This window comes from Ciconia boyciana, chromosome 7 (genome assembly GCF_034638445.1).
Source record: "Ciconia boyciana chromosome 7, ASM3463844v1, whole genome shotgun sequence".
Lineage (NCBI taxonomy): Eukaryota > Metazoa > Chordata > Aves > Ciconiiformes > Ciconiidae > Ciconia > Ciconia boyciana.
In genome coordinates this window covers 29,753,824-29,772,064 of record NC_132940.1, presented here as the reverse complement: position 1 = coordinate 29,772,064, position 18,241 = coordinate 29,753,824, and the positions used below count along the sequence as shown (strand labels likewise).

General features: G+C 40.9%; 1 protein-coding gene across 7 annotated transcripts in view; it reads right to left on the bottom strand.

Annotated features, from left to right (window-relative positions):
* Positions 1-1,175: 1,175 nt before the first annotated feature.
* KIFAP3 (kinesin associated protein 3) overlaps positions 1,176-18,241 on the bottom strand; it is a 72,117-nt gene continuing 55,051 nt past the window's right edge. For 2 of the 7 annotated variants that reach the window (XM_072868699.1, XM_072868705.1), the window contains 2 exons: positions 4,859-5,052; positions 1,635-2,920 (listed from right to left, as the gene is read on the bottom strand). In XM_072868699.1, the coding sequence (XP_072724800.1) occupies positions 2,859-2,920; positions 4,859-5,052 (256 nt within the window). In that variant the 3' untranslated portion in view covers positions 1,635-2,858. The other 5 variants (XM_072868703.1, XM_072868702.1, XM_072868701.1 and 2 more) reach the window with 3 other exon arrangements.

Sequence of the window (18,241 nt, the reverse complement as noted above, 5' to 3'; positions counted from 1 at the left end):
ACTGCATAAGAATTAGTTAAAAATTGTATAGAAAATTATTTTTAAAAATACTAGTTAATCTTGGCAATGCTGTTCTTCCACCTACCTCCAGTAAGTGAAGCCATGAATATGAAGCCAGCAGAGGGAGGAGGTTGAAAACTGGTAAGAAATACCATAGCTAATTTTAGAATCATTTCCAGCCATGCAGTATGAAACATAGTGAGTAACAGTGCATATAAAAGTACCTACACACTTTAATAGTCTGTCAACTTCTTAAACAACCCCATGCCTTTGAAGATCACCTTCCTAGCACATACACCAGTCTTACAGGATTACGGGCTACTGTTTTAATAGTATCAGCCCCTGATGCAAGTCTATTTTCTGTTTAAGCCAGAAATGAGGGAGAAAAGAGGAGAGGAACAACTCTGCAAATCAATAGCCATTTAAAAAAATAATCATGAGGTAGAGGTAGCTTTTCTATTAAAAAGTGAAAATTTTAACTGCTGTCCTGATGGCTGTGGCAGAGCGGGCATTTCCGTACACTTTCTTGTGTCTATTATGGGTAGGGGTACACAACTTAAGAACAGCTTTAGCCTAAACTCTGTTTGCGCGTAGCTTGTTTCAAAATATGGCTTAATGCAATCACCGCATTGCAGGTCCAACATGAAGGTGTCTTGGCCTGTCTCTGCTGCTCAGTCAACGATCTGTGCTTAGGTCCAACTTAAACCCTGTGAACACGCAGGACAGGATGCATTTGCATTTTAGGATGGAGAAGTTGTGGGGAAGGTTCTGCATCTGGATTCTGAACCAAGTTACAGTAGTTTTTTTTCTCTTGCTAGTCCTCAGGATGTGGCTGTCTTCTTGCAGCCCACAGAACTCTATTTAAACACTATGGTAAAGGTATTATTTTGTCATGTAGTTTCTAATTTTAAGTGTTTCCAAGCATTTAAACTAGATTGTAAATGTTTGAAGCTCCAGGGGAGTGAATCTGTGCCATCTTTCCATTATTAAAGTCTTCAGACCCGGGACTGGACTTTGGTAACTATGTGTCAAGGCAGTGCCAGGAGATGCTGGGACTTAACAGTGTTAAGTGTGAGAGGGCAACAGTCCATGTTAAACACACTTCACATGAAGCATTCTTCTTAAATGCCTCGTAAAACAAATGAAACATTGGTTAGAAACACATTCACCACTGCTGACCACACATGTTTTTATATTTAATAGAAATTAAATTAGTAGCTTAATATACATAATGTGACACTTTCCAGTCCAGTAGCTTTCCAATTCTTGCTTTCAAGTCACAGAGCAAATCCTGTACAAAAATGATAACAAAGAGCAACCAAAGAGTAAACACTGTCACTAAAACACTGGACCCAGAAAGGCTAGGTTTATCTGGAGCTACACACGCCAAAGGATACATAATGATGGATCCATTGTGGTACAATCATGCATTACCAACGGATAAACAGACTGCTGGCCCCACACACACTCTTTTCCTCCAGGGCAGGTGGCAGCATCCTGGACTGCAGAGGGGGCTGTTTTATCGTGCTCCGTAGCTATAGTAGTAAGGTTCATCTGGGCGGTATCCATAAGCAGTCGCTGGGCGGCCGGGAACCCCTGGTGATTGACCAAATCCATCAACTCCCATGCTACAAAAAAGAGGAGAGAGAAACTGTAGGGTTTTTTATGGTAGGGAAGGTGTACTAGTGCTGGTGTCTCCAACTCTTCCTGCCACGAAGATAATTTTGTGAGGCAACTTTGCAAGCCATCTTTCCCTTCTAGCCAGCATTGTTCTGTCTCCTCTTCCCTTGGTGGGAAAAGAAATGCTGCAGAGAAATCAACACAACTCCTATCGAGGAAAGCCCTCCAGGTCAAATAGAAATCCCAGAAGAGACAGAAGTTGTCTCTTCTATCCTTTTATGGATTTACTAGCAAAGGACTTTACTTCTGTGACTCAGTTTCTCTATCTGTACATTAAAGGTAATGTGTCTTTCAGGAAAGCCTTCAAGCATGCTTCTTGCAAAGCCCACTGGTAACCCTGCCCTACACAGCATATCTGAATAATGTAATTTCCTTTCTTCACTACACTTCTGAAGTCCCTGGGAAAATACCACCTAGAAATGAGAAAGTGAGACTATCTAACACAGCAATGTAGTTCAGCAAAGGACAGTGTTTCTGGTGGGATACAAGACTGACAGCCAAATGGCAGAAAGAATTCATCATATACTGAAAGGTTATGTATTAATGAGACAGAATAATTCATTTTTCATATAAAACAGCATCTTCTACACCTAAAAAGTCCCACAGCAATGAATTAGATGCTAAAGCACAAGAACTGCATAGGGAAAAGTGGCATATATTTCATGCTCAACAATAACTCTCATGCAGGAGGTAGAGGAAAAATGGACATTGCCTAAGATACTGGATTACTGCCTATTCATAATTATGTCACTTTTTAACTTCCACTTCAGTAGAAGGACAAATGGAAAAGGATTCTGATTTATTGTCTGACTAAAGATGCATTGAAAGAAGTTGAGCTTCCCCTCTGAAGACTGTCAAAACACAAAGAACCAAAGTGCTTTTGGAGTGGGGAAAAGCTGAACCTCATTACTGCCAATTATACATATGGAACATGGGTTATGCAACAGTCAAGGCTGGGAAAGAACGACCCATCCAGAAGATGTACAATGGGTGGGCCCCAGGCCCTGGCTCAGCAAAAAGCTGGCACTGCTGAATCGGTTGGACTGAAAGGGCTCAGCTGAAGTGATGGGGGACCATGTCCATCACTTTTGTCTTTTTGCAAAGATACTTTCCTCGGATTGTGCCTCCGTGAGGTCCTACAAAAGGATCCTTGGTGCCTGGTTTCTCAGGAAGCTCATTCACTCATGGGATATTCTGATAATCACGTGAAGGTGGAAGGTCTGAGGCCGAGATTTGTCCTCTGAGAAGGAAGAGACACAGTCAGCAAGCCAACTGCAGCAAACTGCAGAGAAAATAATTGTTTCACCTGAATGTATCTTGAGAAATGCAGCGCCCTGAAAGTGCTTTGCTATTTCTACATCTGCCTGTCTGTATTTGAATTGGCAATGCCAGTGTCTCATAACTCGTACACAGAGCCATCAGTCTGATCTTAAAGGCTGACCAGTCCCTTCAGCACAACAAAGAGAAGCAGAGTAGCCATGGTGTACCCTGTAGTGGTGCAAAGCTATATGAACACATGCTTCTGGCTCCACACCTTCCTCTGGCCACCCATTCCTTCCTGTATCCACTCCAAAGTCCTATTACTCTCTTCCAAGCCCATTATGAAATGAGCTGGTGACCTCTGAGGCACCTACTCCAGGTTCCTCCTTTGTACCTGGCAAAGAACAGCCTTCTCATTAGCAGGCCTGAAGCTTTAAGACTCTTGAAAGAAGGGATTAAGAGAAATCCTGTTACTGTGTCTGTATCCAACTCTCGTCTCCAGAAACACCAAACCTTGCACTCACCTTAGTCAGAGGATGGTCCCTGCTTCTGCCACTGTTACTGATTTGCAGTATGCAAAGGGATTAGACAGACAGACTTCACATAGGCTGCCATTAGGTATAGCTGTCTGAACACAGGCCACAAAGCTCTTTCAAACAAGCCAACCTAGCATGAAGCTGACCAACTTGTTTGACAGTTCAGAAAACAAACAATTTGAATAACTACCATAAAACAATGCCAATTCTTTAAAAGAGTACTTTCAGTACTGCTAGTACTAGACATTAATGTACTAAAAGAAGGCGTAGTGGGATTTGGAAGTGCAGAGTCCAGTTTTGTTGTGCTACTACAAGTTCCCAGTTGCCAGTGATACCACACACATGTAACACTGCAGAGAAGCAGGACCCTTTAAGGCTACCTTCAAACTCAGGAATGCCATTGTTTTATTCCAAAGATCCTTAAAGCATCTATGGTTGATTTATAATGAAAAGATATTTTAACAGAAAATGCTTTTCTAGGTTTATCTTTCAGTGTTTTTTTTTTCTGTGACATTCACAACTGATGTTGTTATAAAGTTGTTTTTATTACTAGTATGGTAGAATAGGGGCTCTTTGCATTTCTGCTAACTACTGAAAACTTTATTCCGGAAAGATGTTGTGAGTCCTGTATGCAAGGAGGCTGCTGACTGCAAGTCAAGCTAGTAGGGGCCATGCCTTGGCTTACAGGGGAGACAACAGTAGCCATCCTCAGGTTTACTGGGGGAGAGAGGGACACAACAAATACAGCAGCCTGAGACATGTCCTGAAGCAGGACTTTCTTCTTAAATGTAAACGTGGCTTCTCTTGATGCTGCAGAGTTTCAAGAACTTCTTTTGGTCACTCCATTTTATATACTACCAAACTAAAATAACATTGGGGTTTTGGGGGTGAGGTGTAATAACGACACTGAGCCACGAGGTGGCAATGGGTCTCTATCACTGCAGGCAGAGCTTTCCCAGCTACTTCCAGTTTAGTAATCCCTACTCGAAGAACTTTTAAATGTATTTAAATTGATAACGAGAGCAGGGAAAATATGGTTTCAATCACATTCTCAGCAAATATTTTTTAATATATTTTTTCATAAATGTGTAAGTAATTAGGTAAAGATCCCTAGAGTTTAAACTTTGAGGAGTATCAGTTATTTCCAAATGGTTTAGACATATGTTAGTGTCCCAAAGAAAACTAGAAGAGATGGATCAGCTGATAACTGCTTTGGACAGTTAAAAAAAATAAAAAGAAAGGAACAGAAAATCACATTAAAACACCTCGCTCAAATCACCACTCTCTCCTCTCTAAATATTTCTCTTAAGTAAAGGAAGGCTTGTCCATACTTCAGAAAAAAGTTGGCTTCATTTTTACACCTTAGTGCTGTTGAAACATACCAGCTTTGCCTATTTGATTGTTTGCGCTGGAAGCTCGTAGCAAAAAGCTTGTCCTCTTAGTTGAAGGAAAGGCTATTGAATCCAGGAGGTAACTGAGGGGTAGGGCAACAAAACAGCAAACACACATCTGGAGACTGAAGTTTGGCTTACTCATGAGGCTGGCAGGCCAAGGGCAATGACTCTCCAAGCATAACCTACGGAGGTGGAGACAGGGGTTTAAAAACCAAGTCCTGATGAATCCTTGCCACTTCTGCCAAGAACAGCAGAACAGTAGAGCCAGGAAAGATGGTAGCTTTTCGGCTGTAAACACTTGTTGGGTAACAATCTCTACCTCCCGAGATCATGATTTGTGCCATGTGTTCTTAGATTTATACCAGCAATCAACTTCAGAACCTGCTCCTAGGAAAAACGTGTTGTTGGCCTTATTTATGCAGCATCTACAGGGAAACTCCAGTGCTCAGCAGAGCAAGCATCAGCCTGTCTTCCCAAAAAACTCAGGGACACAATTATGCCAGAGGCAACAATACTCATCCCTGAATTGGTATTTTTTGCTCCTGTTAGTCAGCCCTGTTCAACTAGGTACCTAGCAGAAGTGCATGCGATCCCTGTAGCTGTATAGCAGATACAGATCACACAACACCACAACAAACTCCTCGGATAAATGACTTATGCCATTGCCTTAAAATGCAAGTTAAGGCAGTTTTGTCTGACAAAATTGCACACATGCACACAGAGATTAGTGCTTGCTAACCACATTGGCAAAGCACAACTGTTTTCTCATGCAAAGTCTACCACCACGCCTGGAGCTGATAGAGTTAAACAGTGAACAGCACAGCTAATTACTATGTACTGCTAACCTCAGTTGCTGGTTCATTTTGAGACCCTTTAAAATATGAACTGTGTATTTTACCCCTATGCACTCTCCTAATGATTTGTTTTTTTTAGACTGAAATCACTTCCAGCCATCAGTTATACTCGCGGTCTCTACACATGCACTTCTCCAAGCACAAATATTTCTTTTTCCTATTGGTCTGCCAGCCCCTGTCAGAGCAAATTTCACTTTAAACTAAATGCTATGATACTTAAAACCTCTTGGATTACTCAGGCTGCTAGTGTGATCTATGACCTTCCCCAAATGACAGCTGAACTTTCCAATTTGCTTGTACTGCTGGGGAACTGAAGAACACATGCCGAAGAGGAAAACGTTCCTGATGTGCATGAGTGAGGAGAGATTTCTTAACAGCTCTGCTTATTGATACTTACTCTGATTCATGACATCCAAATTAAGATGCCCATCTAGGATCCTAGGTGCCCTGACATAATTTAAAATGTAAAGACCAATAGTGTCCCCCCTCACAGTAGGAAATGCCAGCCAGCATCCCACCGTGTCCACAAAATACTTACTTTCCTGAACTCCCTCCTGTGTCCAGAGCCTCAGAGACTAGATAGGCTTTGTGGTATGTCTGGAAGACTTGGCAGCCTCAGACGGGGAGCACTCTGCCAGCAACCCTCTGCTGGGGTTCCCGTTCAGGTATCTTTGCTGCTCATGAGTGCACAGTACAGGAAGAGAGGCTCTTGAGCTTAGTCTGAACTAGGGTAATTAGCACCTGGGTGCAGACTGACCACAGAGCAAGGCTGCTTTCTTTAAGTTTTCCTGATGCAATAGACACCTGGGCCTGTCCACACTAGCGTTCACACTGTTACTAGTGCTGGTGCTGACAAGTTGCTCTAAAACGGGTACTAATTCGTCCGGCATAAGCAGGGCCTCAGAAAGGCAAGTCCCAGGTCACTGGGGAAATTCTTGGTCAAAACTAACCCCTTGAAGTCCAACTGGAAACCGCCCTGTAGGATGCATGGATCTCAGAGCAATCCCAGCAAGAAACACTGCTTGGGAAACAGGCCTGCACACTCACGAAAGAGGCATGAAGCAGTATGGCAAGAATCATACCAGACTACTGTAAAAGACTGTGACTGTCTGTGCAGGTGAAGGTGGCCCAGGAAGAGTCTTCACCTTAGAGGATGAAATATCAATTTAGGAGCTTATGGGCTTTAGGGCCCAAATTTCATCACATTTCATGAAAAAGCTTATCAGTTTCATGGTTGGAAGCCCAAAATTAAAGCACCCTGAAATCACTGCCCACTGAAAATGAAATCCAAGCTAAACACATACGGTGCTTCTACCACAGCCACGATTTCAGCTACATTTCTTTTCATCCTAAACCTGTTCTAAAACCCTGTCAATCCTCCCTCCTTATTCTGCATCAACAAGGCTTATACCAGCCTCATGTCTCAGAGGCTCTCAGCTACTCACCGGGGATACAAGTTTTACAATTTTATTAATAATAAAATCTATTTTATTAAAAAAATCTATAAATTTATAATTCACTAGGTCCTCTGACCTTGGTAAGACCAAGCAAAGACTACTTACAGCTCTCAACTCATCAGCAACCCTACCACCTCCTAAAGAAGGAATCACACTCAAAGTTCTCCACATGCTCAAGTCAGCTGCTGAGAGGGTTTATTTGCAGGCATAAATAGACAGCCCCTATTTATAAGCATGGCACCTCTTCTTGCTGCCACTGATCACACCTGCAGCTTTGCAAGACTCCTCCTGAGTATCAGAGAATGGGGTTTGAACCAGAAGTTTTTTGAGCATCCTTCAGAAGCCTGACACGAGTACAGTTCATAGCGACCCCTCTGTTTCCTCTGTACCTTCTCCCTTTATACACCTTAAATTATTGTTTCTAAAACACAGTCTTCACTCTCAAAACATCCCCCACCTCACCCCAGGCAGGCATTCAGAATTTTGTGCAGCGCATCCTTGAAGTCCTAATGTTTCCCTTCTGTGAATCTATTCGTGTGTGACAGCACTGCTGATAACATACGGTACAGTTACCATCCTATATTGCCTTATAAACTCTCATGCCATAAACCCCTGTAATCTAGGATGCTGTATCAAGTTCCTGTGTATAATAGACAAAACAAGTTATGTTCAGATGAATACTGAAGGCTGTATTTTTTCCCCTCAGGAAGTACCTAAGCCATAGAAATGGTGCACCAGTCTCTAATCTCAAGACAAGCACAGCATTATAACCTGTACAAATGAGATGCAGTTTATCGTTTATAATACTTGCCAACAAGAGACACAGGAGTTTGCCAGCAGCAAAGTCTGTATTTTTTTCTCTCCTCTCGGTGGCTTTTTTTTTTTAAAGTGTTGATGAAAGGTGCTAGACTGTAGGTCTGAGATGACTGCAGGGCAGTATAATCACATATAGGATACGGCAGAGGCTGCAGTCCTGCTAGCCAGATTAGGAGATCAGTTAGCAAATGCTGCAGCTCCCTCTCTCCCTCCACAGGTTTCCTCTGCGCCGAGACCAGGGTATGGAAAGGCGGGGGAGCTGGGGGCATCCAGGCCTTGACCCATTGTACAGTGAGGATTCAGGCATGGTGTACATCCAAGCACAGGAGGTGGGAAATGTTTTTTTAATTTCATAGAACAAACACAGACCTCCAGCTTCTTAAATTATCCTCAGGTAAGAAATAGTTAACTAATCCTTCGCAGGTGCCAGCTAACCACCACATTTTAACCAAGGCTCAAAGCCTGTGAAACCCATGGACTCTTTGGCTTTTCTGCTGATACTCACTATCATCTAAACACTGGATGGGACACCATTTTCATAACGCCAGTCATGAAAGAGTGGAAGGCATCAGAAAGTGGCATAAAGCTGGTTGCTTTTCCCCTTGCTTGGAGTCTAGCAATTGAGAAGATGATCCTATTTACTTCTATGTGCCAGCTATCTCTGGTTTTGCTTCACTGACCATAAATTTTCTGTCCTTCAGCGTAAGAGCACAAACCATGGGTTATGGAGAAACAGCATACAACTGAGAAGCCTTAGAAAAAACAATGTTTCTTTATATAATATCCTGTAACTGTAGATTCTCCCACTACTGGTAATGACGTTAAACTATAAACCACAAGTCTCTTAAATTCTGCTTCTCATGGCCCCAACTTTTTCTACCCTATCTGTGAAGCTCTTTTTTCCCATGCTTTCTATCCCTCAAGCTCAAGTGGGAGGGGAGTTTTGCGGCATGGACTGTGACTGTGCACACTGCATCAAATACCAAGTCCATTTCTACATTAGCATTGAATATTAATGTTCCTTAAGTAGTAATACGGTATGTGCTCAAAAGATAGAAAGCGTCAGAATGAACCTGTGCACTGATACTTTAGCTCCCTTGTGCATCATGATACAGCTTTTATGGATATGATCATGTCTCTCCTTCCATGTGATCCAGCTTTCTTCAGTGCACTTAATGACTTAAAGTTTCCAGTTGCTTCTGGACTTGGTGCCCAGTTGTATCTCACCACAATACTGCTGTTTCTGCCATTTAATTATAAACAAATGCAAATCTAACAATTGTGGAGAAGTGAGCACTGCGTCTTCTGTGTCGGGCTCCAGCTATGCACCAAGCAATAAGCATGCCAAAATTCACTGGTGGAGAGGCAGTGTTTTAAAACAAACAAACAAAACATATATTTCCCAACTGAATAGTAAGAAAGCACTGAACTAAAAACAAATGACCTTGCTTAGCCAAATTCGGTAAGAGTCTTGCTTGAAAGCAATAGAGCTTGCCATCCCAGCTCTGTGAAAGCAGCCTGGGACTTGGGCTCAGTTTCTTGCTCTGTCAGTTACCTGCTGTGTGATCCTGGGCAAGTTGCTCCTTTTCTCCATGACCTCAGTTTTCCAGGTGGAGTATTGAGAAAAAACACACCCCAAACATTAAAGACATCAAGTGACAAACTACAGTAATGAGAAGACTCAAATTAGACTGATGTAGATAGAAAAGACTTTTTCTTATTCTGTAATACCCCTCAAAGACGACAAAAAGTATTTCTGATCTGCTAGAAAGGCAACAAATTGAGAACACAGCCAGCAGGCAAAATAGCAACTCAAGAACACAGGTTGTTTCATACAGCTGTGTTGTTTCTTTGAAGGGCATCGGGATAACTTTGCTAGCATTCCCTCACTCAGGCTCACAGCTCTGCCATGTGGATGGGAGTTTCTCAGCTATTCTGTACAGGATTTGTTCAACGGTCAAGTGCACAGAGCTGGAACAGAAACCAAGAGTTTTGACTTTTCATTATAAGCCTGACAGAAACATCTCCTATGCTGTTGGCTCAACAACTGGCCAAACCCACTGATTAGATACATCCATTTCTTAAAAATTAATTAAGAACTAAAATAAAAAAGCCCTGAGGAGCAGGCAATAAAAAGCAAAGAAGATGTCCTTCCCTCCCCCCTCTCTCCTTGCGCAGTCCAAAGTATTTGTGTCAACTCCATAAATTGAAGAGTACATTGCCTTAGTAATGTAACTAGTAATACGTCTGGCTTGGGAAGGTTTCAAGCATCTCTTTTACTGAGCTCCAGCAATGTCAGTGTTACGCTGGGTACAGAAGCTTCAGCCAACTGCCTGAGCAGAGTAAGATCCTGAAGTGGCAACTTCATAGAGGTGACTGGTGTCACTGACTAGATCAGCTCAGGACCTGGTCCACGTCTTCCACAGGCTTCTGACTAGCCTTCCCATTTCCAGACAGGAAGTGTTTCTTGCTTCCCATGCTAGATTACAGAGCAGGGTCACTATGAAAATGTACTCCGAGATAAACAGCTGAAGTGGAAATGCAAGTTTTCAGTGTCCTGCATTGAAGTGCTTGTAGCTGAAGAATTATTCCTTTAAATATTTATACAAGCTCCTCAAGTGCAAATACTGCCACTCAGCTCTGTGCTTCAATAAAAATGGGAAAAAAAGTTCCCTCGTGCACAAATACCCAGAAAAGCCATGCCAACAGGTTACTGGCTGATAGTCATGCTTGTCTCCAGGGCTCAGCACCAAGAACCAGGCAACTCAATGTGGATGATAATCCAGATGCTGGAGGGAAGGAGGGAGGGAGAGTCAAAAAATCTGTTCTGCTTTGACTTACAGCTGCAGCCAATAAAAGCTTTCAAAGTCTTTTCTGAAAGTTAACATTACTAGGGGATTTGCAGTGTTCACTAGAGCACACACAGCAAATGCAGTTGGAGCGTTATTACTGACAAACAAACTTTAAATATTTTTTACCACCATAGATGATTGTCCAGATTTCAACCACTTTTATATAGCAACACAGTCCTAGTGAAATCTTGTCAAAATCTATCCCAAATCAGTGATGATTTTAGTGTAAACCAAGAAGGAAGTAAATCTCAATGTCTCTTGCTGCTTGCTTTCTTAGGGCTAACCCTGGATATTAGGGAACAAGCCAGATACAAATACAGATGTGGAACATTTTCTTGGAGATCTATACCTCAGAGTAGCATTATTATGCAAAAATTTCAACTTTAATTACATGAACAAAAAATAAAATGTTTCCAGGCCAAAGGTTGGGCAGGGAGTCTCTGAAAAAAATAAAACTTAAAAAGCTCAAACGCCAGAAGGCAAGTAACTCTCTAAACTAGAAGTTGTTTTTTTTAAACCATGAGATTTAAAAAAAAAATAAGTTTTCCAGGGGGAAGAGAAAAGGGTGGTTCAGTCATCATACTTGAATAGCTGAAGCTGATAAACACAGATTCTGAGAATCAAATTTTTGAATCAAAACAATTGTAACTATTTTGCAAAGAAATGAATTTGATACATTACATAAATTTTTATACTAGAGACTTGTTTGCAGCACATGTTCAGTTCAGATAATAACCATAAGAAATATCCCACTGATATGTGGGACTTTAAAAAACTACTCATTATAGGTTTAATTTTGAATCCTGTGAGCATGCTTATACGTAGCACACAAAACACCCTTCACTTTATTACAGTTTTAAATCTTTCTTCCAGGCCTGGCCTTGCAACCACTTGTCTTGATAAAATAGGTCACTTGAAAAAGGAAAGCTCAATAAAATGAATTACAAAAACAACAAGATTAAACTGATTGTGCTGTTTTTGTACAGTGCAGCTGAATTCTGCAAATATGCTCCTGGCTGTGGTTTGGCATTTAACAGCATGCGATCAGTGAGAAGGAGGAAATTTTATTCTCATTAACTGTTGCAGATTTACTGCAGTGAAAAAGGGCTATGTAACCTGAGAAGTGACAGAATAGAAAGATCAAAGCAGCAGTCTGGAAACTAAATAAACCTTCTGGCTACTTCCTGCAAGGAAAATTCACTCTGGCAATGTAAAACAGAGTCCAGTTAAAAACTACTCTCAGTTTTATGAGCTGTCACAGCAGCTTGAGTGGTTTAGACCAGTCAAGTTTAGAACATTATATTTCCTTGTTTTTGTCTCATACTTCTGTAAGCAGTTTTATAGTTTCTTTTTCTTTTTTTTTTTTTTAAGAGAAAAATAAAATTCTTTTCTTTTGGTTGAAATCGAGAAGGTCACAGCTAAACTCATTAAAAACAAGCAGGTCTTCATTTGCACATTCCATTCCCGTTTACTACGTTTTAATATTTTACTTTGAGATTTATAAGCAATGTACATTTGCTTTAATAACTCTTCCGCATTCTGTTCACTTATTGTTTAATATAAGTGCAAATCAGTTTACAGAGCCCAGATGGCTTGTAACCAGGGAGCCAGTCTATTCCTAGTAGCACATCTGGAGGGACTGAGAGCAGCAGACAGAACGTGGGAATTAATTAATGTTACATTTCAGAAGAGACAGACCCAGATTTGGGGGATTTTTTTGGTAAGACATTCCAAAGGACTTAAGCTAACTGCTACAGCATTTTGGTATTCTTTTAAAATTCTTAATAGCCACCTAAACCACGTCGGTTAAATAGGGCCAACTGCAGGTGGAATATAGTAAAATAAAAAGCAACTAAAAAAAATATAAGAGAAGTGACTGCAAGTGAAAGAGGCCCAAGTATCCTATATTCCAAAAGAGCTGAAGTGCATTAAAACCTCAGTGCTAACTCTTTTCCCAAATGGAACGTGCCACTTGCTGAAAAAATTGCAGCTTTAAAATATTCCCAAGCAAGTTATTTCATCTCTTAGCATACTAGTGTAATTGTTCAGAGCAATTAAACAGCTCTTACAGTAAATGAAACAAGTGCAACATGATCCTTCATGATTACAGACCACACACCTTGGAGAGGTGGTGTGGCCCGGTCACTGGGGCATGCGAGAGCAGTCAGGAGAGCACTGCTCTACTCCAGGCTCTGGCACCTGACTTTGGATGAGTAACTTCTCCTTGCCTTTGGTTCCCTGCCTGTCTTGACTATCAGCTCTTTCAGGCAAGGACTGTATGTTGCACTGCGGACATCACTTGCGTGCTGGGGGATACAAGGAGAGCTGCTTGGAAGCTTCTCCTGATACAGTCTAAAGACAGAATAATAATAATAAATAAGCATCCAAGCACATAAAAAAAGTTGCTGTACATAGAACACTGGATATGAAGAATATTGTCCTCATCAGGATATTCCCAAATTACAGGCAGTGCTGGGCCCTAATTCTTTAGTGGTGCAGTATGCACAGATCTCCAAACCCTGGGAAAATCTCGTTGATGAATACAGGTCATAGAGAAGAATCTTCTTCCCCTTGAATAATCAGACTGCTGGTCTTCAAAAAATGCTACAATAACTGTCCACATCATAACAGCACAATTTGGTCAAATACATACTAGTGACACCTGAACTGGATTATAATATGATCAGGTTGCAGTATTTAATTTCTGTAAACATGGCTTTGAGAAGACAGTATGAAAAAACGAATAAGAGTGACAGCTAGCAGGGAATATGACCACTACCTAAAAAAAAACAGGGAAAGGAAAGAGATAACTCTAGTTTAGTAGCGGTGCAGAAACAAATTCTAAACTAGACAAAAAGGAATTCAAGCTTGCATTCAAAAGCTCTTAGTGATGAAGCACTCATGTTCTGGAAGCACCACTCCCACATTTAAGTACTGAAGAAAAACAACTATACAGTGAATTTTGATTTAGGCCATGAGCCAGGAACTGAAGAAATCAAGTGAAGTCTTTCAATAAGCTTGTCCCAGACTGTGATCAAAACCCTCAAAAAGGCAGCAGTTCCTGCTTCCTTATTAAGATCTTGCATCTAAAAGGTAATTCCAAGCATATGTACCACCCGAACAGGCACTGATGAACAAAAAGAAACTTACCTGCCTGTTTCACATGAATAGTCAGTAAATGCTGTATTGTCCAAATGAGAAGAGTGCTTTATCTCTGTTATGTCAAGCCATATAGAGCCGTATCAGAAATTTAGGGAAATCCTCCTGACCATATTCAGTTTAACTTCTTTAAAACTAAAGATGTAGGCAGTTAGGACAACAGAATATGATAAAAAAAGATATGACTCTGCTACCACTAACAACATTTTTGTGGGATTAAAGAAAAAAAAACACACAAAACCCCAAACCCCCCCTTATTTGTCTCCAGAAACTTCATTGGTTCTGGGCTTCTCTTTAAGGCCTTTTCAAATTCGTTTCAGTGGGATTTACAATTTGCTAATACTGATGTGTGATAAACTAATAAAACCTGCCTACAAGGTTATAGGCCCAATTTACTAATAAAACCTAATTTGATTCTCTTGGGAAATGCAAATTAAATAGTGTCTAAATGGTAGAAGCTGAGTACAACTCTGCTGAACATATTGCAAAGGCAAAAAGGGGTTTTTTTGTTTTTAAAATAAAGTTTAAATTTGGAAAAGAAAAACTAATGCACAGAACTGTAAGAAATATCACTATGGTAAAATGTTTGAAAGTAAAATAATATTGTAGTAATAATTTACACTGTATTAGCTTTTCTTTCCATTAACAGATTTTATACTCACTATATGTCCACCTCTAAGACAGGAAAGCATTACTGCCTCTATTCAAACGATGAGGAGAGAGAGATGTGGATACTTTCAATTCTACTGGAGCACAGACCCCATATGAGAACATGTTTTTTATCTAAGCTAATCTTTCCAAGAGCCATGAAACAAAGTTTCTTCTGCCACTGATGGCTGTAAAGGGTTGCCTGAGGCAGCTCACTTCTACTGTCTACTAATGTATTAGTTTTTCACCTTCAGAGATAGCCTGAAAGATGGCACTTAGCTGCTGAAAGGCTGAGAAGGGAATGTTCAAATGCCTAAATAAACTGTGCACATTACTGAAAATACAACATGGATGAGAAATACTCCGTAGCAGGGTCACTAACTCCTTCAAGTCCTTTCCTGAGGAAGAAGGTTCTTTAGATCAGCAATATATCCTGTAGGGTTTAGAGACTAAAGCAAGGAAGAGATGAAATCCTAACTTCAGTGCTCGAGAAGTACAATATGTGACTGCTTTTAACAAATCTAATTGAAGATGAAGATCTATATGGAAGATAGCTATAAATGTTGATGTAGGATACAAGTTACAGGTACAACCATTTAAAAACATTTTAATAAACATTCACAAAGTGAGCATTTGCCAGCACCTAATGCAGTTCCTGTACCTGACCTGAACAGGAGCTATTCAGCTGTTGACTCATGACTGGGAGTTCACACCACATTGCAGGAGTCAACAGAAATGGAAGGCTACAGACCTTTCCCCCATGAAAATTCACATCTGATTTTCATCAGGGTACCCAAGCAAAAAAGCCTGTGGATATGACTATTCTTGCCATCCAACATGGACTTTTAGCACATGCAGACATTACATGTCGGTAGCTTAGCTAGAGATAAGCTAAGTCACAGTAAGTCTTCCCTGTGCTCCCAGCAGGACCTATGGCCATGTGTTTAGTTACTGAAGCACACATCACTGCCATTTCTGTCAACTCAAGACACAACAGCTTGCTTATACATGCCTATACTTGCCAACAACAGACACAGCTTAACTGAAATCAATGCAGAGCAGCCTGCAAGGCCCTGGCTCCACATACTTAGCTCACAAAATATCACAATGACATGCCATGGCAAAAAGAAGAAATGCAGCTACAGTTTTAGGCTGTAAATCCAGGCAAGAGGAAAGATGTTCCACCAAGGACAGAGACAGACAGTCACCCCATAAAACTGGTTTTGTTTGACATGCCAAACCTCACTGCTTCCTGGGAAGAAGTTTCAATCAGATCTCTGTTGAGAGGGGATGTGAGCACACACGCCGGGAACAGCACACACACAGAAACGCCTTGTCTTAGTGAAAACGAAGATTGTGCAACGGCAGCTCTGCTACATTTTATAACGAGGTTAAACGATTCTGTACTGGAGAAAACTTCCTCGGGAAGAAAAAAAAAGTTTTGGCTAGCTCCAGCATTCCTAGCTATTAATCTTTCTAAAGCTACAGACAGAGAGGATTTGGGAACTCTGGTGAAGATATTAACAAAAACTTGGCTTTTGCACTTAAAGTTTGTACCATTATCTAGTTATAGCTGGGAAAGGTTAAAAAGTGGTCTCTTCCCCAAAGGGTAAGAAAAAGACTGTGGATATCTCTATTATAAGATATTTAGCCATCACTATTATGTTCGTGTCTTAAGAAAGTAATTAGTCTCTAGAAGGTGATTAAAGTTTGATAAATGACCATAGGTTCTTGAAGATGTCTTTCAGCTGGTCTTTATGCCTTGTAGCTCAGACACTAAGCTGTCATCACATTAGCAAAAGGTGAGGGATTTTTTGTTTGCCACAATCATAAAACTTTCACTCTATATTAAGAGTTATCAGAACCAGGAGCTTTGAATACAGATTTTAATAACAGATGAAAATTTCAAATCTATGCCTAATGCCCATCTGCTTCTGAAAGACAGTAAGATGATTCAAAGCTGGTAATCTAATCACAAAAGTCTTTTCCTAGCCAATGAAAAAAACCTGGATACAAGCTGTCAAAACAACCTCCTCAGCCATGTATTTCCTGCTGAATAGAAAACATACCTTACGATCTGTTTGCATTCTGCTCCAAACCTTTGAGGAAAACAAGGGATGCTGTTTATGTATTTTATCACTGCTTTTGTGTACATAATATTCTGAAATAATTCTGTTTATAGACATAATACATAACAGTACAACTCCACTAAGAATATAGTTCAGAAATAAGAGCTGTAAACTAAAGCTGCAAAACACACAAGCTAGATTACCAGAAACAAAGCATTTCTAACAATGCCTTTGGTCGCTAAAGTGAGGGTGGTAGTATTAGAAAAATGCCAACTTCCCAGGTCTTCACTTATGTGCCGCTTCTCCTTTATGCCAACAAGTACCAGGAACAACAATTATCCCCACTTGCTTCAGGATATGTCCAGAATAGCAAGCATGCAAGCAAGTCTACAAACTGAATTTAGGGCTAGATACTTTTACATTTCCCTGCAAAGTTGTTCTGTACTTCATGATGCAGGAATTGACCATGCAAGGTAGCATTCTCAACTCTTGACAGTAGTCAGTACTCTAGGTTTCAAAGGAAAGTCCAAGAAACCCTGTGAAGGGAAGGCAATGTCTTTGAAAGATGCAGCCCCTAAGATATTCCACCTAATTCACCAGATCTATAGATGTTCTTACTGCTAACACTATTACTTCATGTCTCCCTCTTAAAAAATTATGGGGGGGAAGAAAACCCCTATGGGCTAATCCAGTGAGTGCAGGTGCCTATAAATACCTTAACTTTTTTAAACTCCTGTTTTACACTTGACTTCAAAATAGGACTTCCCTACCCGCCCAAGACTGTGCAGCAGGTCTAGGTATGTAGGTCCGGTGTCTCCTGGGACAGGGACTCCACAGGAGATGGTTATGATATCCCTGCTGGGTTACAGGAAAGTCAACCAATTCATCAGTTGCACATCTGGATATGGCTGCTGCTCCAATTCCCCTGAATTTTCCGGAATGTAACATGGTAGAACTGCAATGGTAGAGGCTGCCCTGAACCTCTGCTAGAACTAGCATCCTACAACCAAGGAAGCACATGGTTTTCACTATCTGCTCAATGCAGTATAACTGGTATAACAATCTGATATATGGCAGCTGGTGTGGGCTGAGCTCCCTTGCACAGGTATAATTAAATATTGCTTACAGTGAAAACCTTCAAGGCAACTTGAGTTTGGTTGCAGTCTTTGAAAACCTCTCCTCATAGACCCATTTCTTTGGCTCCAAAAAATGAGGTTAGTGATCACAACACATTCAAGCCCTGGTAATGCACTGGGGCCACCAACACTAGTTCAACACTAGCTCGGCTTCCCAGTGATATGCAGGCACTAAAAAAGGTGAGTCTTTCTGGCTGACATGTTAGGCTCTCCTGGAGGCAAGGGGAAGTCCTGATCCAGTCTGAGCATGTTGCAAGGACAGGAAATAACCTCAGAGAAATTAAACAGGTAACATATCCTAAGTCTTCCTCATAAGGATGCAGAAATGAGAAGAAAGGATTAGATTATTCAAAGTTGAGTAGCAAAAAGTCAGCTCATGG